At 46.1% G+C, this 22530-nt stretch overlaps 3 protein-coding genes across 5 annotated transcripts; all 3 read left to right on the top strand.

Moving 5' to 3' along the window:
* The first annotated feature begins 24 nt into the window (after nt 1–24).
* Nucleotides 25–17941, top strand: LOC117892867 (protein strawberry notch). 3 transcript variants are annotated; one of them, XM_034799194.1, is made up of 12 exons: nt 25–697; nt 5612–5732; nt 8796–9266; nt 10085–10510; nt 13230–13721; nt 13788–14173; nt 14243–14649; nt 14715–15149; nt 15224–16983; nt 17047–17185; nt 17246–17645; nt 17710–17941. In XM_034799194.1, the coding sequence occupies exons 1-12, from the start codon at nt 695–697 to the stop codon at nt 17938–17940; spliced, it is 5271 nt and encodes a 1756-aa protein (XP_034655085.1). In that variant the 5' UTR covers nt 25–694; the 3' UTR covers nt 17941. The 3 variants fall into 3 exon arrangements, with proteins under 3 accessions (XP_034655085.1, XP_034655086.1, XP_034655087.1); XM_034799195.1 differs by lacking the exon at nt 10085–10510; XM_034799196.1 differs by lacking the exons at nt 25–697; nt 5612–5732; nt 8796–9266; nt 10085–10510 and adding an exon at nt 11449–12154 and having other exon boundaries at nt 13334–13721.
* A 1168-nt stretch (nt 17942–19109) lies between these two features.
* LOC117894814 (GTP-binding nuclear protein Ran-like) lies at nt 19110–19754 on the top strand. Its single transcript, XM_034802056.1, has one exon. It carries the CDS (start codon nt 19110–19112, stop codon nt 19752–19754), a length of 645 nt encoding a protein of 214 aa, XP_034657947.1.
* Nucleotides 19755–20292: 538 nt separating this feature from the next.
* LOC117892959 (2-methoxy-6-polyprenyl-1,4-benzoquinol methylase, mitochondrial) lies at nt 20293–21613 on the top strand. Its single transcript, XM_034799295.1, has 3 exons — nt 20293–20555; nt 20613–21031; nt 21095–21613. The coding sequence occupies exons 1-3, from the start codon at nt 20363–20365 to the stop codon at nt 21395–21397; spliced, it is 915 nt and encodes a 304-aa protein (XP_034655186.1). The 5' UTR covers nt 20293–20362; the 3' UTR covers nt 21398–21613.
* Nucleotides 21614–22530: the final 917 nt, after the last annotated feature.

Genomic DNA, 22530 nt, shown 5'->3' with positions numbered 1-22530 from the left:
GACAAGACCGCGGTCACACTGATCCCTAGGGTCTAGTTGATGTTACGTGTGTTTTCGGCTTCTCGATTTCTTTTTTGTTTCCTTCCTCATTCTTTTCGTTGTTGCTTCGGCCGTTCTTCTAATTCTTGTTGCCGTTTGTCGTGCTGCTCTAGCACTTGTTTTTTATATTGTGCGTAGGCACAACAGCAGGCCCATGCAGCAGCAGCAGTCGCGTCGGCAGAGCAGCCACCGTATTAACAATTAACCGTAATAATTTACCGCGTGCTGCGCAGAGCAGCGGCAGAAAAACCACCAGTACGGCCTCGCACTGCTGCCCCGAACCGACCGACCCGGCCCGGCCCTTAACTTTGTTTCCCCCCGAAGAGAACGGTGGAGCATTTCCCCGCCCCGACCCTCAAGACGCGTTCACAGCCCAGCCGCCCAATCCATCGGTTGCGCCCCTCGGTGGCGGTGTTGTGCTGCTGCTGGACAGAAAGCGCGCTCGAAGGAGGAACAACAGATAAAGAAACGGCACGAAAGAGTTAAACAAATAGCGAAAGACAGGCGAGGCGCCGTAGAGTGGAAGTGGAAAAACGTGTGTTATTGAGACAAAAAGAAGTGATCGAATTACTGCCGTGTAGTTATACATACATATATTTTACAATCATCAGTAGAGATATAAAAACAAAACCAACAAACAAATTGCAGCGCCAAAATGGTAAGTGAAGAGAAACAATTGTGCCGTTTTTGTTTTTGTGTGTGTGGGTTGCCGCTGCGCTGCGTTCGCTGGTTGCTTCTGACTGTGCCTGCAGAATGACTTAATACATTTTCTTTGTTGATGAAACACGCAACACACACACCCCCAGGCACGCACACTAATGGGCGAGGGAATGGCCAAAAAGAATAAAATGTAGAAACACACGCATTGCAAACCGTTGTTAAAACAAAAACAACAAACAAAGATGTAAAATGTAAAAGCAGTAGAAGTCTAAGAAGAAGCAGCAGCAGCTGAAGAGCAAAGAGTATGGAAGCAGAACAGCTGCAGAAGAGAAACGATGAAGAAGAAGATGTACGGTAGAAGTAGAAAGAGATGGAAGAAGCATCAGTAGTAGAAGGTAAAAGAGGAAGTGGCAAAACACAGCAGCCGCAGCAGCATAAAGATGCAAAGCAGAGCAACGGATGAGCAGCAGCAACCGACCGACTACTCATTCAATAATTGTTGTTTGTTCTGCTCTGAGCCGCTCTCTTTTGCCCCCTTATGCACCGTTGCAATGCTAAGCTTTTCTGCACTCTGCCTTCTCTGCTTTACCCCTTCCTCTCCCCCACCGTGAAATTACTTTTTAAAAGTACTCTTCCAACCGTAGAGAAGAAAATTCTCATTTGATTTTTGTTTTTGTGACTTGCTTTGAAAACCATGTGTTTATTTTTTTTGCGTGTGCTTCCGCCTGCCATCTCGCTTGCACGTGCCGCGTGCTTTGTCCAGATTTCGGTGACTGAGGAGGCGACGTGCGAGAGAGTTAATGAATTCCGTTGAAAAAGTTGTGCTAGGTTAGGGTTACGGCCATGCGATCCATGTTGCGGCGTGGCGCCGCCCGTGCAGTGTGTCGGGTGTGGGTGTGCTGGAGGGGGGGTGGTATGGATTTTAGTTTTGTTGTTTTATCGACGGCGCCGTGCAAAAGGTATTCTGTCCGTAGAGGCTTACGATATATGTAAATATATTATAAATAAAGAACTAATTTCTTCGAAAATGTAACTCAATTTAGATTCAATATTTTCCCTCCTTCTTTTATTACATTTATTCTGTTTTCGCTTTAAGCGAAGGGGATCACTCGCAGATCCCATTTGTTTATTTCCACGCTTCCAAAATAAACAAAGCAATAGGAAGTGTCCCCTTTTTTTTATATTTTTGTTGTTCTTTTGTTAAGCAAGATTTCGTTACTCCGTCACACGCTTATAAAGCCGCAAAAACAACATGTGAACATGTTTATAATCTCTTTTCTTTTGAAATTCATATCCCCTGGAGGGCCAATAATGAATAAAAAGTTATTCCATAACTGTTGTTGTCTAAATGGCGAAAATAGTTGAATTTTTAAGGACTAGACTCTAGAAAATTGCATAAATGCATTAGAGAGACTATTATAAGGTATGCAAAGCGCCTTGCTCCATACCTATTTAATTTTTCGGCTCATTTTTGTTCATTATTTTTTCACTTGTTGCTTAGCGGAGTCATCAACCCGTGCGCTTGGACGCTAGCCGAGACACAACCCCTTGAGGTCCCTGGGTGGGTTTCCTACAAATACGCTTCACTGTGGCGCGGCCTCATCCCGAATGGTTGCCACTCCCACAAACGGCAGTGCTGCAGTGGAGTGGCTGCATGGATTTTGGAGAAAGGGGTGTGTTGGAGGTAAATCAGCTTATGTATCGCTGTCCTCTCTTTGGGTCTTGCATTCGGCCTATTGTGACGCATGCGCCCAGGGGATCATCAAATATCTGACCGGGCACTACTTCTCCTCACACGTTCTCCCTGCTTCCCCTATCGTGCTCTCTTTCGCACATAGTGCGTGGGTATGATTATACCCTGTTTACTCGAATACCCAGTTCACGTGAAAATTACAATTTTCCATTCAATTCAAAAAAGAGCACCAAACATTTTTTGTTCTTTAGGAATATTCCTCTTTATTTCTTCCATATTAAAAGTATGTATCAGAATATTTTAAACATATGTACATATATTTATTGTCAGTAAAATTATGGCGAACTATATACATATGTTTGTGTCCTTGCCTATGGGACATGATCTCTTGTTTAATTTAATGAACATTTCGCACCAAATTTGAAATGTCCAAAATGTCGATTGCATGCCGATTCGAGGGTATTCTTAGGTTCGGGCTTTATTTTTATATGCTATAAGTATTTTTGTGTTCTCTTCGTCCTTTTTGTGGGGCAGTTTTATCTCAAATTTTTTGTTTTTATTTTGATCTTCTTTTGCTTTGGCAAGTCACCCCTTTGATAGGCCCTAAAATGTTGTCCTTTATTTTGGGATATTTTTAACATTTTCTCTCTTTTGTTCATGACTCTGTGGGTGTGTGGGTGTGTGGCAGCAACAACGTGTTGATGTTGCTGGATGTTGCACATAAGAGGCACTCTTTCTGTGTGCTCTGCGTGTGTGTGTGTGTGTTGCAAGGTCATTCGTTTTGATTTTATTTTGTGTGTCAACAAAAATGTTGCACATCTAAAAATAGATGAAGAGATTCAGGAAGGAATGAGGCTGGCAAAGGGATGTGCATTCCCATTATACATATTGGTGTCTAGGGGTTTTAAAGCATAAACTAAACGCTAGCTAAAAGGATGCAAGGAAGCGATTTCTTACTTATATTTAATTCTTCTTAAAACAAAGAGCTATCCAGTCTCTTCGAAATTTGTTATGGATTTTTCTTTAACTATTCGTAATTAATACTCAAACTAACACCCCTTTCTCGGGATTAAACTGGGATTCTTCAGCTTGGATTACGATCGAAAGTTTCATAATATTTAAAGGGTAGAATAGCTACGAAAGCATCGCCCAGGATCGAAAGCTACCTGGAACTTTGGGTATTTTAGTTAATTTTCACGAGTGTTTACTGTGGCTGCAACCACTTCAAGTTTAATTTGCTCTGCTTTTAAGCCAAGATTCCATATATTCACGTAGGTGGACTATATGTAGGAAACATCGAATATATGTATAGGATTTTTGATATATAGAGAGCAGGGGAGCGATATGTATCGACACCCTCCCACACAGCAGTCTGTCCTGCTCTAATTACTGTACATGCCGCTCAGCCTACCCATTTCACCCCCCCATTACCACCCTAAATCGTGGGAGGGGGCGTATGAAGGGTGTGTGCCATGCCTGTGCCGCCTGCATATGCCGCATCGATGGAGTACGAAACTTCGTATCTCTGCAATGCCAAACATTTTGTTGCTGCAGAAGGAGAAACGGGAACGTCAGAGGCAAAGGAAGGTGACTGCACAGGGGGAGAGAGAGCAGCATTCCAACCCCTTTTTTGGGGTCCTGTGGGGCACTGTGGAGCGTATTTAGAATAGAGAACGAAAAAAATTCCTCTACAATTTCGAGAAAAAGTCAAATAAAAAGCTAAAACAATAACAAATTAATAAATCTAAAGGGATATTGTGTTGAATGTGAATTGTTAACAAAAACATTTCCACATGTTTTTTGTCCTGCATTTGGCTCTATGAATCCCACTGTACCTGTGCGAAAAAGGGTTGGCATGTAGTAGGATGCTCGGTAGTCGTCGCCACCTCGTTTGTTTATCGGCCTGTTTCCAGTTCTGTTCTTCTTGCTGTCCGTTCTCCACACACACACACACGCGAAAACCCACCCCCAAAGGAGCCGCACCCCCTTCGCCGCGACCCTCTCTCCAGTTTAACCCGTTACTATCGAAAAACTGCAGCCGTTTGGTCCTGCTGCTGCCTCCTGCTGGTATATTCTGACATGAAATGGTGAATATTCCCAGCAGTTTGTGGACTGTAGAAGGGGCTGCAGGGTATTCGGAGGCATGTCGTAGCAGTGGCAGTGGCCGTGGCAGAGGCCATACCCGGGTACGGGTCTGGTTCTGGATCTGAGTCTGATTCCTGGATAAGTGGCGGTAGTTGGCTCCAACACGAGCACCGAAACAGTCGCACACCACTCCCGCAAAAAGACAATTAACCGCACGAAGAGACAAATATCCCAGAAACCAAAAGCCCAAGAGAAGGCCAGGCCCAAACGGAGAACAGAACCAGTTCCCATCGAGGCAGAACCGCATCTGTGACCTCCTTCGTTCCGTCTTCTTTTTCCCGTGAGTGTTTGCCACTCAGCGCTTTTCTTCTTTTCCTTCTTTTCTGCTTTTTTTTTGCTCGTGCCTTTTGTGCCGTTTTTTCTAAACAAGTGACTCGGAAACTCCTTCAACTTTCTCTCTCTGTCTCTCCCATTGGCTCTCTTTTTCTCGTTTTTCCTTCCCTGTGTTGTGAGTTTGGCTGTGTGTGTGTGCGTGCTCGTCCTGTGCTCTGAAAAGTGTGCTACACAAATATATGCGAATTTTTTTGCGCTCTTTTGTGTCACATTTATTTTGCTTTTTGTTTTCGTTTCGTTTTTTCGCTTTTTCTATGCCTGTGTGTGTGTCCTTTTTTTTTTGGGTGATTCGAAATGGAAGCGAAAACTGTTCAAAATGTGAAAACTATTGAAACTATTGATTTTCGCAGACTTTTGCGTGCACTGCGAGAAATGTTGTTGATCAAATTGTATGGGTATCCTGCCAATTTTTTATTAATGTGTGATATTACTATACTATTCCATGGATATTATGGGATCATGAGATTTTCGATGCATGTAAAGTCTGCAAAGCAGCTCTAGTTGGGCCTCAAAGTAAAGAAAAACCAAAAAACTTAAAATTATGGAACACAAAATATCATGAAAAAGCGAGATAATCATAGAAAATTCCAAATAAATGCCAGAAACTAGCTAATTCTAGATAAAACCATAAAACAACTAGCAAATACAAATTCAATCGAAAAGTCCTAAATTGAAATATTAAGTATAATAATAAAATTGTGTGTGTTTTTTGTTGTTGTTTTATTCCATGTACCAATGCAGACATCGAAAAAGCGGAAAGCAATTTTGGACGGCGTCGACGACGACGACGACAATTTTGATGAAGAGGACTCTGGCTCCGATTTTGACGATGATGAAGATCCAGATCTAATAGAAGTGCCTGGTAAGCAGAAAATTCCCTCATTGAGTTGGATTTAGAAATAATACTTGGGAATTTCCACAAGTGGCAAATTGTTTGGCAGCTTGTCGTGCTCGAAGGAGTACGTTAATGGATAGCGTTTCCCCCTGGGGATTTTTATTCAGCAAAAACAGGAGTTCCAACGAAATGCAACTACGATTTTGTCTTTGTGACATCTGTCTCAATATTAATTAAAAGACAATGTTTATTGGTTCACTAAAACATTAATGAAAATGCCCTCAGTGCCATCTGTCCCCCAATCGACCTGCCTCAAACGGCGTGCCCACCAAATGACTTCCCCCATAAATGCACAAAGCAGATACGAAGGCGAATGAGAGAGAGAGAGAGAGAGAGAGAGAGAGAGTATCCCACCTGCCCAGAGGGCACTGCAAAGATGTCCATCCAATGTGCAATGTGCAGCGTGCATTGTGTTTGCATTAGATTTACTCGATATGGAGGAGTACATAGCAATTATGTGTGTGGCTTGTGCGTCACGCATATTAGGTAACGTTTCCCCCAACTCCACACAACCCGTAATATAATGGAATACATTATATCTTTGCATACGCAAAGGTCTATCTTCTTTGGAAGGCTCCTTCCTGTCTTGCCTCTGTGCGTCATACTTGGTGGGCGAACGGACATCTTGACTGAATTATTAAATTCGATTAGCAATTGCCCAACGTCCCGCCATGCCATTGCAAGAGGCATCCGTCAATCGATGGATAATTACAGCACAAGAAAAGAACACAAGCAAATGAAAATCAATTATTTGAAGGTTCAGTTTCTCCGGCTCGGTTCAGGTGAGCCAAAGCAGAAGCTCTTTAGGGAGGAGACAATCTTCAGCTTAAATGTTACACATCAAGCCAATGCTGATCAATTTTAAATCCAACTTAAAGTTGAGCACCGTGGACCATTCGATGGTTGATAAAGGGAAGGGACATCTTGGGGGAATATATTTTTTGAAATATAATTTATTTCCACTTTTATGATTGAATATCCTTTGATATCCTCAGAGAACATCTCCTGTGCCTCGACACAAGCGCTTAAAGTGGTCTTGCCACTGTGATCGTTACAATTTGATGGCGGCTCCTGAAGGTTAGGAGAGAACTTAATTACTTTCTACATCTGTCAAAGGCGGAGATGTGCCATAACTTTTGGATCTGCGATTCGCATTTGATTTGCGGCATTTAGTTAGCGATGGTATGGGGTGCTGGGGCTATGCATCTTGACCGCGCGATAACCACCATTACTGCAACGGCAACGGCAACGGCAATGGCAATGGCAACATGGAATAATTGCACTATCCTTTGGCAGTGCTGCATGTGTGGGTGCCACATAATGTGTGTCTGGTTGCATATAATTATGATTATATATCCAGCCGAAGACAGCCTACCAGCTAGCCTCTGTTTATGTACAAGGTACATATGTACATATCCATCTTGCAGCACATTATGTACTATGTGCATCTCCCCATATGTATCTGTATCTGTATCTTTGCTCATTAATTAGTTATTTACCTTGAACGAGGAATGAGGGTGGTTGCTGCTGCTGCTGCCTGGGGGGCATCTCCCCGGTGTCTGCAGCGAAAATGGGAATCATATTTCCGAGGAATTTGATTCGAAATGTTTGGATATTCAATTTGCATTAAATTAAAGGTATGCAACAATTGAAAATTCCAAGCGTTCCGGAACACAAAATGGGAAAATGGCCAACAAAAAAGCAACAAGAACGAAAAAGAACCCTTAGCAGCGGGACATGCACACGACATGTACTTTGTTTCTGCACACCCAGACTCCACTCTTCGAACATCACTGCAAATGCTTACTGTAGACAACCCCAACCCATCCAAAACTGCGACCTTGTAGGAACATTTTATTGCATTTTTGGCAGAAACCAACCAAACCCATGTGACTCTGCCGTTGACCCGTTGTGTTTTGCTGCAAGGAGTGACATTTAACAGATTAATTATGGGTTCAATCGGTATGAATCAAAGATGAGGCCTCTTACCTACCCTTTAGGAGTGTGCTGCTGTTGTCTGCCCTTTGCCCCTTGCCCCTTGCCCTCTGTGCTGTGTCTGGTGTTTTGTGGCTGGTTTATCTTTGTATGCTTTTAGTGGACTTTATCATCATCTTCTTCTGGTGAGGCCTTTGATGCCCATTCCTTTTTGCGCAGCAAATCCTCGCCACTGAGCTTCACTTGTGCCGTTAACAATGGTTTCCTTGGGATGAGCACTAGCGATTGGTCCTTGAACAGCTTGCGTGCAAAGTACTCGAAGGGTTTCTCCAAGTTGAAGTTCGTTTTACAGGAAATCTTTGTGCAGCGATAGATCGTCAAGCGTAGAGGGTTCTTCTTGCATGTTTTGGTGTCGGTCTTGTTGCAACAAATGGATGTCATAACGTGCGAAGGGACCAGGTCGAACAGGGAGTAGTATGTGCTAAAGTTGCTGAAGGGTTCCTTTATGCCCACGTCGAACATTAGGATGGCACACTTGATATGCTTCAAGACTGGATTCGGAGCCTCGTTGCACTCCACCGTTCCTCCCTCCCACATCTCGAAGCGGATGGGCCCACGGCTTGTGTTGAACAGAAGCTTAATCACCACGACCCCAATTGTGGGATAGTACCCCTGGTCGAAGGCGCCCGTCAAGTGGCGCTGGATGAAGGAAGACTTTCCGCTTCCCTTAGGGCCGATTATGGCGCACTTGTATGTTGGCACTTGCCACTGCCGTCTCAACATTTTTACAGCTCGATTGCTAAGGAGTTCCGGCTTGTCGGAGTAATTGCCAATACAAAAAATTGGTTTGATTGGGAATCACTTACCACAATTTGCTAGCACAATGATAAATATTGAATTAGCACAGGAATATCAAATGACAGGAAAGATTGGGCCTGCTTCTACTCAACCCTTTTTGCTCTGCCTCATTTGTGGGTGTTTCTGTTCACTTATGGGTAATTTGTACAGTTAAGAGTAGTGGAAATTATTCAAATATCAACGAAATGCATCATCATTAATGTATGTTTCTTTGTGATGATATCTCTGTCTCTGCAGGTGGCGGTCGCGATCTGAATACAGCTGTTACCTATGCCCAGAACATACGGAGCGGTGCGGGCGTAACGAAGGCTCCAGCGAGTGGCAACAGCAACAGTAGCAGCAGCGATACCAAAACCATAACCATTACCAATCACAACAACAACAACAAGCCCACTTCTCTGCTGCGAACCAATAATAATAATATCAGCAGCAGCAGCAATTACAATAAGATTGGCAATAATAACGGCATCATATTGGCCGCCAGACCGGGAGGAGCAGCAATAGTGAAAACAGTAGCAGCAGGAGGAGCGGCGGCAGCAGGAGGCGCGGCGGCAGCAGCAGCTGGAGCTGGAGCAGGAGCAGGAGGAGGAGCTGGTATTGTGGGTCTAGAACTGACGTCTAAAGGAGGAGTACCGATAATAGCCAGAAAAATAGGATTAGAGAATAGTTTAAACAATATGCCAAAGAAATTGAATAACACAGTGACGGGTAAGTGAAACACCAACAAAAAATGCATGAAAAACACACACAAAACATCACCCACAAAAATACACTGCGAGAAAACACATTTTGCAACACACAAGGTGAGGCATTAGCTCAGCAAAAGGAAGCGGGAGAGGAGAATAAATGAACGCTACTGACAGCTTAGTGCAGATTTAAGAACTATAACAGATTCTGGAACATATTTTGTCTAGAAAAAAAGGATTTTAGAGCAAGAACAAAATCTCTCAACTTCTGGGACACACTTTGCCTCTGGCATTTTCCAACGTTTGGCAGAGATGATCATTAATTTTGTAGAATTTATACTACTGGATAGTAGTCACAGATAAAAAGAGGGAGAAATGTAAAAAGTTAATGAAAAAATAGATCTGTAGGACTTGGAAGTAAAAGTTTAACCGCAGCAGAATGCCTCACCTTGTTATGAATGTAGCTTGACATCACACCCACACATCCAAACACATCCATACACCCACACACCCACAAGCAGTGCGTGAAACAGAGACAGACAGCAAGACAGACAGAAGGAAAGATGAAATTTGTTTTGCAAACGATTGAAATTAATTAATGCCCCTTGTGTTTCTCTCTCTTTCTTCTCTTTCTTTATATCCTACACCTACAACAATCATTCTACCCCCTGCTTATCCTGCGATCCTTCTATGTGTTGATTTCCCTTACCGCCGCTCCCCCCTTTTTATTTGGTTCTTGTTTTCCGCGCGACCTAAAACCCTTTCTTATTTTTTGTTTTGGTTTGATTTTGGTTTTGTTCCTTTTCGTTACGTTTTGCATTCGTTTTGTCGTCCGTCCAGCCATTGGCCCCACTCTACCATCCGCAGCGAGGACCAGCAGCTCGGTCTCGGGCACGGGCACCGTTACGCCCAGCCCCAGCCCTACGCCTCACATCAATACGGGGACAGGCGGTGGGGGTGGTGGGTCTGCCAGCAGCTACCTGAGCAGCGGCGCCGGCAGCTACCTGAACAGCCTCTCCACCAACGAACTGATGAATCTCGCCGCCTACGTGGCCTCCAAGGGTGGCAGTGCCTCGCCATCGCCCTCGCACTCACACTCCTCCACATCCACCTCCACCTCGTCCTCCAGTGGCGGCGGTGGGGCCACCAACTTCTATGCGTCAGCGATGGGTGCTGGCGGTGGCAGTGGCAGTGGCAGTGGGAGTGGGAGCGGGAGTGGTGCCTCTGCCGCTAGTTTCAATATGGCCGCGTCTTTACTGGCGCAGAGTAAGTCGATTAATGTTGGTAACAACCAAGAAAAAAACGCGTAGAAAAGAGTGTATTACCCACCTACCGAATTACCAATCCCAATAGCAGATTTCCCTCCCAGCTGCGTTCAACATAATAAAAGTGCTCATTTCCATTTTACCCAAAAAGACAAATCAAAGATGTATTCTCCCTGTAGCACCTTTCTACAGGGAGAATACATCTAGATAGTCAAAGATCAGAATAGAAACCAGTAGAATCAGTAGAACCAATTCTGTGGGCAGCTCTGACGTTTCGAAATAAAGCAACGAAAGCAATTGGTTTGTTTCTGCCTTCACTAGATATTTTACATCGCATGAGATTAGATACTTTATGGTTAAAAGCCTTCGAAACAAGTGTTTAAATTTACTTTGAATTTTGGTTAAAACTTAATGGTATATTATGAATCTTGTTGCTGCTATAAGATCTTCAAAAGAGTATAAATTTACTTAAAATTCAGCTAAATGTCTAGCATAAATATTATGGAAATTACTTCCGAATAGATTGTTAATTGATCTCTAAAAAGTGGCGAAAATCCATCCTTTTCATATTGGGAAATAGTTTTAAAGCATTCTCGCAAATTATTTACTTTTCACATGAATTAATTTTCTCTATCATTGCTAGCAAAAAAAAAGAATGCCAAAAGAATCGCTTAAACGTGTTAAACTTTCTATGAACAGATATCCGAATGCCATGAAATGTTCAGTAAATAGTGTGCAAATATCTTGAAATGTAATTTTTGCGAAAAAAGCATTTTCACGCCTAAAAATGAAAAACCACTTTTAATATTTTGAACGCAACTGTACCACGTACAATGTATGAATGAATGAGTGAATGGTTTTTGTTGTTGTAACTCGTTTTAGGATATGTTTGTTGAACTGTCATCAAAGTAGGAATTGCTTTTTCATCAATTGCCTTTCGTGCAGTGCAGGGGCTCCATCGAAATTTAGGGATACTAAAAAACGTTCCAACTAGCTCAGCACAATCCAATATTTGGAGTTTTATTTGTTCGCAGCTATCACGAAATTATTGAAGTTTGTTTTGGTGTGCTCGATTTTCCTTTTTGTTTGTTTTTTATTGGATACTTTTTCGATCATGAATCCAATCGAGACACAAGCCAAAAAGCAAATGGAGGAGGAGGCCGAGCTGGCGACATCTGGAGGTAATGATGGGATACATCATCACCATCACCATCATCACCATCATCACCATCATCACCATCATTACCATCACCATCATCACCACTATCACATGGAGAGGGCTAATACTGAAGCTGCTCCGTCTGATCCTTGCTGGGAGGATAGCTGTCAGCAGGTGGAGCTCACTGTGGCTGAGGCCATGAAAGAGTTTTATGTCATCCAGAATAAGGCGTTGGACACTATGAAGCGTGTGGCAAGCAGCAGCCAGCAGTCGACATCTGAGAACAAAAATGGCAACGAAGACATGGAGGAGGATTCTGTGGCGCAGCCACCTGCCGCAAATGACACATCGCAGCTGAATCTACAGCTGGAAGGTCAGGCCCCTAGTGATGGATTGAACACCTCATCGGTAACACTACACCGATCGGGATCCATAGTCTTCTTCAAGCATCCGCCACTAACGTTTGAAACCTCACAAACCGATGTGGAGGCAGACGATCTGGTGCAGGGGGAATCATCTTCGACTTCTTTTAGCCGCAGCAGTTCCTTGTTCAGCGTCTCGATACCTGCTGAGGCTGGGGTCGCCGAGGTGCTCTACCGCAATCCCGGTTACCTCAAGAAGCAGGAAAGCGAAATGCTTGATCGACGTACGAGCGATGCAGCTGGAACCTCGACACAGCAGAGATCCCATTTGGAGAAGGAGAAGATGGAGCGACGGCACTGCGCAGCTCCTCGTTGATTCGCTCAAGCAACTGTACAAATTTTCTGTATACAAGTATCAAATTATTGGCCAATTGATTTGATATACAATCACCATCCCAAATGGCATTTGGTTATCAATTGAAGTTATTTTTGATTTGAGTTGAAGTTGATGAGAGAGCAAACAAAATGAGCCGCGATTTTTGCCATGCCACTGGTCTATGCTTGATGAATCAGAGCATTTAACGGTATCGAAAGCTCTCTTTTGCAGCAGAATCGGTTCGGTGTCATGCGGTGCTCGTTTCGTCTCAGTTTTCTTTCTTTCTCAGTAGTTACCGTTTTGTGTACACTTTCTGATCCGTAATTTAAGCTTTTGTAATGTAAGCTTTTAGCAAGCTTTCGTTTCGGGCTACGCATAGGTTCTGCGAACGAAAATTCATTCCCTTTGAAGCTGATGCAAGACATTTCTAATGTTTGTTTGTGTTTGTGTGTTTGACGTATGCCTGCAGTATTTGTTGTTGTTTCGAAAGAGGACTCTCCGTGCAGGCTTCTCAACATTTGTATGAAATAACAGAATTTGATCCTCGATGTAACCTTTGTATTTACAATCTTTCCTGATGCACGCTCTCTCTTTCTCTTTTTCTCTCTCTTTCTATCTTCCGCTGTCTGTTGTCTTTCTCTATTCAATGCATTTTTCTCCCTCTCATTCATTGAACATGCCACACATGCCACCACCACATACAACAAACCAAATCACGACATTTGAAATTTGCAACCAACAAAAACAAAAAACTCCTACACGAAACACAACCGTTTTATTTTTTGTTTCTCCCGTCCCGCCGTTCCTTGTGTGTGTCTTACAGTGAGCTATGCTGGCGGCGGTGCTGGCTCAGGTGCAGCTGGAGGTGCCCTGCCGGTGGTGCGTCCCTTCAAGGGAGCCATTACCAAGCCGCAAGCGAGTGCGACCGCAGCAGCAGGAGGAGCAGCAACTGCCGGCACCAAGGCCAACACATCAATGATGGCGGCTGTCCAGAAGCTGATTGCCATGAATCCGGAATATCTGACCAGCGGCATACCCAACAATGTGTTCCAGATGTTCATGCAATCGATGAAGCGTACACCCTCGCCAGCCACCCCCACGATGTCCAGTCCCAGCCCCGGCTCCATTCCGATGTCCATGTCCATGTCCATGTCGATGCAGCAGTCCATGCAGCAGGCCCATGCCCAGGCCCAGGCCAATGCAGCAGCAGCTTCGGCCGCCGCAGCGGCTGCCTTTGTGCAGCAGGAGGAGGATGAAGTGGACTACGAGGAGATGGGTGTGGCCGAGACATATGCCGATTATTGGCCAGCTAAATGTGAGTATTTGCCCCGCAATTTAACACTCTTAACTGACGCGACTCTCCTCCTTTTGTCTCTCACAGTGAAGCTGGGCAAAAAGCATCCCGATGCTGTGGTGGAGACCGCTTCTCTCAGCTCTGTGGAGCCCTGCGATGTCTACTACAAGATGTCGATACCCAACGACACGATCAGCACGGGACAGCTGAGTGCCCTGCAGCTGGAGTCGATAACTTATGCCTCGCAGGCGCACGATCATCTGCTGCCGGATGGCAGTCGTGCTGGCTTCCTTATTGGCGATGGCGCTGGTGTGGGCAAGGGTCGCACCATTGCGGGCATCATCTACGAGAACTTTCTCAAGGGGCGCAAGAAGGCGCTGTGGATATCGGTTTCGAATGATCTTAAGTACGATGCACAGCGAGATCTGATCGATATTGGCGCCTCGCGTATTGGTGTACATCCATTGAATAAAGTAAGGAAATCTTTGGCTCTCTTATGATGCCATTCCTCCATTCATTCTGTTTTCTCTTCCGCTGTGCAGTTTAAGTACGCGAAAATCAGCTCCGATGTGAACAACAATGTCAAACGCGGAGTCATCTTCAGCACGTATTCGGCGCTCATTGGTGAATCGAACAACAAGACGGGCAAGTATCGTTCTCGCTTCCGCCAACTGTTGCAGTGGTGTGGCGAGGATTTTGAGGGTCTAATCATCTTCGATGAGTGCCACAAGGCCAAGAATCTGTGTCCGGTGGGCTCCGGCAAGCCCACAAAAACCGGACAAACGGTCCTCGAGCTGCAGCAAAAGTTGCCCAAGGCCCGTGTTGTCTATGCCTCAGCGACGGGCGCTTCGGAGCCCAAAAACATGGCCTATATGGTGCGCCTGGGACTGTGGGGCCAGGGCACAGCCTTTGGCAATTTCAATGATTTTATCACAGCAGTTGAGCGACGGTAAGTGTGTGGGAACATCCAGTCTAATGGATACAGCCCTAATCGAATCTTCCTTTCGTTTGTAGCGGCGTCGGGGCCATGGAAATCGTTGCCATGGACATGAAGCTGCGCGGCATGTACATTGCCCGTCAGCTGAGCTTCAAGGGTGTCAGCTTCAAGATCGAGGAGGTGCCACTCACCAAGGAATTCCGGAAGATCTACGATCAGTCCGTGGAGCTCTGGGTGGAGGCCATGCAAAAGTTTACAGAGGCCGCCGAACTGATCGATGCCGAGAGTCGCATGAAGAAGACCATGTGGGGACAGTTCTGGTCATCGCATCAGCGCTTCTTCAAGTATCTGTGCATTGCGGCCAAGGTCAATCATGCGGTGCTGGTGGCCCGCGAGTCCATCAAGTATGGCAAGTGTGTGGTCATCGGTCTGCAGTCGACGGGTGAGGCCCGAACTCTCGATCAATTGGAGCGCGATGACGGGGAGCTCACGGACTTTGTTTCGACAGCCAAGTGAGTCACACAAATAGCGTCCCAATTCCGGATTCAAATATAAATATGCCGACGTATCCTTTGCTGCTTTTCAGAGGTGTTTTCCAGTCGTTTGTCGAGCGACATTTCCCGGCGCCCGATCGCAATCGCATCAATCGCATTCTCGGCCTCTACGATGACACACCGACGCCTCTGTCTTCCGTCACGGAGAGTGCCGCAGCCGCCGCTGCCAACAACAACAACAATGGCAAGAACGGCGGACGAGGCAAGCGGAAGGGCGGCGGCGGTGTCCAGGCCAAGGCGTCGCAGAAGAAAAAGAAAATGAGCGCCGGCGCATGGCAAATGAGCGACAGCGACGAGGAGGCAGCCCACACGCCCAGTCGAGACTTTGGCGCCAACTCGAATAGCGACAGCGAGGGAGCCAACAGCGACGAGGCCTATGCCGAGGAGGAGGACGAGGACGAGGAGGATGAGGACGATGAGGATGCCGAGGAGGAGAACGATCGGGACAGCGATCGCAGGAGCGTGGCCAGTGATGCCAGCTCCGATTTCAATCCGTTCTTCAGTGGCAGCGACAGCGACATTGATCCCTGGGTGAATGCGCGCAGCAAGAAGCCCACCAAGAAGGCCCAGAAGAAGGTCAAGAAGAAGGTGAAGAAGGAAAAGAAGGAATCCCAGCCAGCCTCCAGCGCCACCAGCACCACCACCACACCCGCAACAGCAACAACAACTGGCAGCGATGCCAGTGCCAGTGCCAGTGCCAGCAGCAGTTCTGTTATGTCCGCCGCTGTGGTTGCCGCTCTGACGGCGGCCAAGACACGCAAGTCGCAGCAATCAACTCAGGACAAGATCCAGGATCTGCTGCAGAAGAAGCAAGAGCTCAAGGGCACCGTCACGCCCGTGGGCGTCAATGGGGTAAAGCTGAACTACGGCCCACCGCCCAAGGATGCCATCGAGCGGGCCTGCACCATGAAGGAGGAGCTGCTGCGCAAGATTGAGCGTCTCGGCTCCCGCCTGCCACCGAACACACTCGATCAGCTGATCGACGAACTCGGCGGACCCGACAACGTCGCCGAAATGACAGGCCGTCGGGGCCGTGTCGTCCAGAATGACGATGGCTCCATACAGTACGAGTCGCGCACAGAGGCCGATGTGCCGCTGGAGACGCTAAACATTACGGAGAAGCAGCGCTTCATGGATGGCCAAAAGGATGTGGCCATCATCTCGGAGGCCGCCTCCAGCGGCATATCCCTGCAGAGCGATCGTCGGGTGTTCAATCAGCGTCGGCGTGTTCACATTACCCTGGAGCTGCCGTGGTCCGCCGACCGGGCCATTCAGCAATTTGGCCGCACCCATCGTTCCAATCAGGTGAATGCCCCCGAGTATATTTTCCTCATTTCGGATCTGGCCGGTGAGCGACGTTTCGCCTCGACAGTGGCCAAGCGCCTGGAGTCACTCGGGGCGCTCACCCACGGCGATCGTCGGGCCACCGAGACGCGTGACTTGTCCCAGTTCAACATTGACAACAAGTACGGCCGTCAGGCGCTCGAGACGGTGATGCGCACGATTATGGGCTACGAGGCGCCGCTTGTGCCGCCGCCCACCGACTACAATGGCGAGTTCTTCAAGGACATTGCTGGGGCCTTGGTCGGTGTGGGCATCATTGTGAACAGCGAGAGCCATCCGGGCGTACTCAGTCTGGACAAGGACTACAATAACATATCAAAGTTTCTCAATCGCATTCTCGGCTGTCCCGTGGATCTGCAGAATCGTTTGTTCAAGTATTTCACCGACACCATGACGGCCATCATACAGCAGGCGAAGCGTGGCGGTCGCTTCGATTTGGGCATTGTGGGTGAGTAGAGTTGTTGCCACAACGAAGGGTACAGCATTGATAATGGTTTTATCTCCTCTATAGATTTGGGCGCTGCTGGGGAGAATGTGATTCGTGTGCGTTTGATACGTTTTATGCGCAAACATGCCACCGGTGTGGCACCCACAGAGCTGCACACGGTGCGCGTGGAACGTGGCATGATCTGGCAGGAGGCCATCGACAAGTAAAGAAATTATTTCACAGCATTTTCATCATTGTAATAATTAAATCTCTTACTCCACAGATATGCCGATCTGTTCAACGACAATGAGGGCTTCTATTTGTCACATCAGCTCCGTAACCAGAAGCGCACAGCCATACTGGTCGTTGTGCTGGAACAGCAGCCGCCACGTAACAGCAGCAGCAGCAGCAGCAGCACCACCGATACGGATGGTGGCAGCAGCAACAGCAAGAAGAAAAAGGCTCGCACCAAGAGGGAGATTATGTGCCAGATCTATAGACCCAATACGGGCCTGCAGGTGCGCCACGAATCGCTCTTTGAGCTGGAGAAAAAGTACAGAAAGGTGGACAGCGAAGAGGCGGAGACCCACTGGACAGAGCAGTATGATGCCTCGGTGAACACGTGCTCGCACGCCTATTGGAATGGCAATTGTCGGAATGTGAGCCTCGGCAACGATTGTGAGGTGAGTGGCAGAGACACAATAATGGCGCAACGAACTCTCACTGTAAATTCTCACACACAAATAGGTGGGCCTCAGGCAGCGGCTGTACCATGTGCTGGCCGGATCGGTGCTGTCAGTTTGGGGACGTGTCGAGCACATATTGAATACACGTTCCAACAGCAAAATGCAAGTGATACGCATGAAGACGACCGAGGGCGAGAAAATTGTGGGCACCATGATACCAAAATCATGTTTCGATCTCCTGATGAACGATCTGAGTAGCGATTCCGAGAAGAAGGAGGAGTTAAACTTCTAAAAAGGAAAAGGCAATGGAATGGTAGCAACAACAACAACAACAACAACAACAATATATATATATATAAATATAAATATATATAAAACATGCATATAAATATTCATTAACTTACACTTAAATACGATTACATAGCACTCGAGTATGTAGCGAGAGATCAACGGACGGACAGCAGCAAAAACGCTTGCAAACAGAACAACAATCCTTCTATTATTATCTCTTTTTTTTTGTTTTTGTAATTGTCATTTAAATATTAAGACTTTATGGTATGCATACAACACAATCCTCTATCCAACCCCACCCAATCATGCAACTCATCGATGCCCAGCCAGACACACAACAAGGATAAAAAGATATATAGTGAAAGGAATGAAAACGCTTATCAATGGACTTTTTTCTCAATGATTAAAAACTTTACTTTTAGTTTTAGTTGTACTTTAAGTTAAATGCTTACACAACAAACCGCCACACCTTGTAAACTATTTATTATTACTATTATTATCATTATCACTGTAATGTAAAGATACATATATGCTATATATAGTTACACATATATATATATATATACCTTTTTTTTATTAAATATTATTTTTTTTTATCATGTAACTTCCATTAAGATCCGTTCAGTGGGCTGCCTGCAGCGCAGAGCGGCACAATGAGAAACGATGCAAAGAAAAGATGAAGGAAAGAAAAAACAAACCCCAAGCTTAAAATTTATTTTGTCTTCTTTACTGAAGCCAACGATGACGACACGTAGGAGGAAGAGGAAGAGCTGTTTTGTAATTAGGTATTTTTACACATGTAATATCGTAATTAAGTTTCGCCATCAAACAATTGGCCGAGTTGCTGGCGCCGTGTAGGTCCCTCCCGTAACAAAAATGAAACGAAAGAGAGTAACAATTCAACAATAATAAATTTGCGGTTTAAATGAACTCAAGATACGAAAGCTTTTGTAATTCCATTGGAAGTTGGGGTGGAGAAGTCGTAAGCAGGCACAAACTCTTGTGTCATGTGATATTCCAGTGCTTATTGTATTGACTTTGGCTGGAAATAGTAGACGAAACTTCTCTCCAACTATTAAAAATTTGTAAGCAAATTGTGGTAAGTGCACTTCTGATTCGTTTCTGATTTAATATCTAATTGGAAATTACCCTTCCAATACAGACGGCAATATGATTAGTGTAAAAGTGGTTGGCCGGCAGCAGCAAGTTCCAACATATAAATGCGTACTTATCGGCCATGAGGGATGTGGAAAGTCTTCCCTCGTCAAGCGCCACTCGACGGGTGCCTTCGTGCAGCAGTACGTTCCCACACGCGGACTCGTGGTGACTAATCTCCAGTTCAACACAAACCGCGGCCCCATTTGCTTTGAAACGTGGGAGGCGGAGTTGGGGGAGTATGAGAAGAGTTCAATTTCGTTCTTCAGGGACCTCAAGTGTGCCATCCTAATGTTCGACGTCGGCCTAAGGGATCCCTTGATTAACTTTGACACATACTACTCGCTGTTCAAGCGGGTGCCTTCGTACGCTCTGAAAACGATTTGTGGCAACAAGACCGACATTCGCATGTCCAACAAGAACCCGCTACGATTGACCGTTTTCAGTTTCACAAAAATGTCTGTTAAAGCGAACTCGAACATTGACAAGCCTTTTGTGTACTTTGCCCGCAGACTGCTCAAGGACCGAACGCTGGAGTTCATCCCGAAGACAGATATGTTGCCGGCACAAGTGAAGCTCAGTGACCAGGACTTGCTACACAGAAGGGAGTTGGCTTCGAAGGCCTTGGCAAACGAAAAAGAAAAAGCTAATGACCGCTAAGATCAGAGACACAAATACACCAGACACAACACAGACCACGGATCACAGGCAACACACAACAGCAGCATACTCCTAAAAAGCAAGTAGATTCCTTTCGGATTCATTCTGAGTCCACAGCTAATTAATCTGTTACTTTTTGTAGCAGGACCATCAACAGCAGAGCCAGAAGGGGATGGGTTTGGCATTACAAAAAAGTTGGCATTTATTTCGTTTATCGTTTGTTTCTGGTTATTCAATAAAATTGTAAATCCTGCAATTAGTATTGCTAAATGCATCTTGTACATTTTGCTGTTTGCAAATTTGAATTAAAGCTGCCGCCAGGCACAGTATCGATATCGAGACGGTGAAATGAATAGAACCCAAACCTATCGATACATGACAGCCGGCATTGCAGAAGATGGTCGCAAGAGGGAGATGGAAGATCCAAGTAGAGGAATATGATTTCAGATTTACGATATATTTACAGTATATTTTGGTCTGTCGGTATATTTGATCGATAATTCCGCGGCTACACTGATAGAACTGATAGAACAGCTGACGCTCTGTTTTTGTTATTTCATAATATTCCCAATTACGAGGAGTGGGGGAGGATCTAGCTGCAAACAAATATGCAAAGCAATCAAAGCACACGACTGCTGTCGCTGGCCAGGCATCTGCTGAGGCGGACAGCAGCGCAGGCTTCGCAGCAAGCGGCAGGAGCAACAGGAGCGGCAGCAACAGGAGCTGGAGAATCAGGCAGTGCCGAGCAGACCACTCACTTTGGCTACCAAACGGTAAAGGCGAGCGAAAAGGAACAGAAAGGTATGCAGCATGGACAAGTGGAGAGGGCAGTGTAAACATTCCCCAAACTGCTTTCAGTCCATGAGGTGTTCGAGCAGGTGGCCAACTCGTACGACATGATGAATGACGCCATGTCCCTGGGCATACATCGCGTGTGGAAGGACATGTTTGTGGAGCGACTGGGGCCTACGCATGGCATGCGACTGCTGGACATGGCCGGCGGCACCGGCGACATCACATTTCGCTACCTGAAGTATCTGGCCAATCAGGCGAATCCCCAGCAGCGATCCAGCCACGTGACCGTCTCGGACATCAACCAGCACATGCTCGATGTGGGAAGGGAGCGGGCCCGCCGCCTCGGCCTCACCGCAGAAAGCTTGCCCAACTCAACGATTGCCTGGCAGTGCGCCGATGCCGAGTGCCTGCCCTTCGAGGATGCCAGCTTCAATGCCTACACAATTGCCTTTGGCATACGGAACTGTACGCATGTGGATAAGGTAGGTTTCTGCCTTTCGGGTGCTGCTACAAGTTAATTCATGATTTCTTCCGCCGCCTCACAGGTGCTGAGCGAGGCCTATCGAGTGCTGCAGCCGGGCGGACGATTTATGTGCCTGGAGTTCAGTCATCTGACAAACGAGACGATGCAGTGGCTGTACGACCAGTACTCGTTCCAGGTGATACCGCCGATGGGACAGCTGCTGGCCGGACAGTGGCAGGCCTACCAGTATCTGGTGGAGAGCATTCGTCGCTTCCCCAAGCAGGAGCACTTCAAGCAGATGATCGAGCAGGCCGGCTTCGATTTGGTGTCCTACGAGAATCTAACCTTTGGCATCGTCAGCATACACTCTGGCTTCAAGCTGTGATTACACATGGATCGATGGATCGATGGATGGATGGGAATTGGGACTAGTTTTAGAGACCCTTTATTGCTTTTTTTGTTGTTTCCATGCCGATCACGTATCCCCGCGACGCCATAAAGCATCGCATTGAGCGCATTCAACGGTTTGGACTTGTCTGCCGTGCGCTTACATTAAAGTTTTTATGTGGCTCTTTGTCAAATATTACATGTGCTGCCAAAACGGTCGAAACTCTTTTGAGATTTACTTGCGCATTGCATGGCAAGGCCTGGGAAAGACCTTGGGGATGTGGCCAGAGACCCAGATACGCGTGCGAGATGTTCCCCCCTTAGATAAAACCCCACAGAAATTCAGTTCGGTTTGCAGCCATTGAAATTCCCAGCTCAATTTTTGCTCAATTTCCAAAGCGACAAAAGTGAAAATCAATGGAAACCACTGATGAATATGTGGGTCTAATTGTAATTTAATTTAAAAATACATTTGCTTGGAATGCACGGATATCTAGCGTACGGATATCGCCATAACTTGGCCCAGTGGCCGGCGATCAAATTTAGTGCAGGTGAAATGTATGCGGAATGTGGAATTTCATTCACGAAACAAAAACAGAAACCGAAACCGATCACACAATTGAAATGCCATCGAAATAATGCTAATTGACAATTGTTTTGCCGTCTGCTCAACTTTGGTTTTATTTCTTTGTATGACAATTATGCTTTCACCATTAGAGTGGTGCGGGTGGAGCGGCTGGTGCGGGTGGTATGACATTTACATCTCCTTTGCGTTTTATTGTACATTTTACTTATGTAACCTGCCATAAAAGAGGCTCTGGAATGGCTTCGATGGCTTCATTTGATTTGTATCTTAATTGCAGTAGCAAAACCTTCGATGGCCATGCCCATGCCCATACCCCCTAAACCGAAAGTGAAAAGTGCCACGGAACATGCGGGGGAGCAAGCAGAGCGGAGCGCAGGCCATTGAAAACAAAAGTCTTTTGCGTGCAGAGAGACGTGCAGAGCATGCGTAGGTGGATTCCATACAATACAGTGGTGCGAAATGGAATGGAATACACGGAAAGACTTTGACAAAATATGTATTTATTTGTGTATCACTCTATGCCATTTACCGTTACCACATCTGCT

This window comes from Drosophila subobscura, chromosome A (assembly GCF_008121235.1).
Source record: "Drosophila subobscura isolate 14011-0131.10 chromosome A, UCBerk_Dsub_1.0, whole genome shotgun sequence".
Lineage (NCBI taxonomy): Eukaryota > Metazoa > Arthropoda > Insecta > Diptera > Drosophilidae > Drosophila > Drosophila subobscura.
Note: the sequence above shows the minus strand (reverse complement) of the source record. Positions and strands in the feature narration are given on the sequence as shown.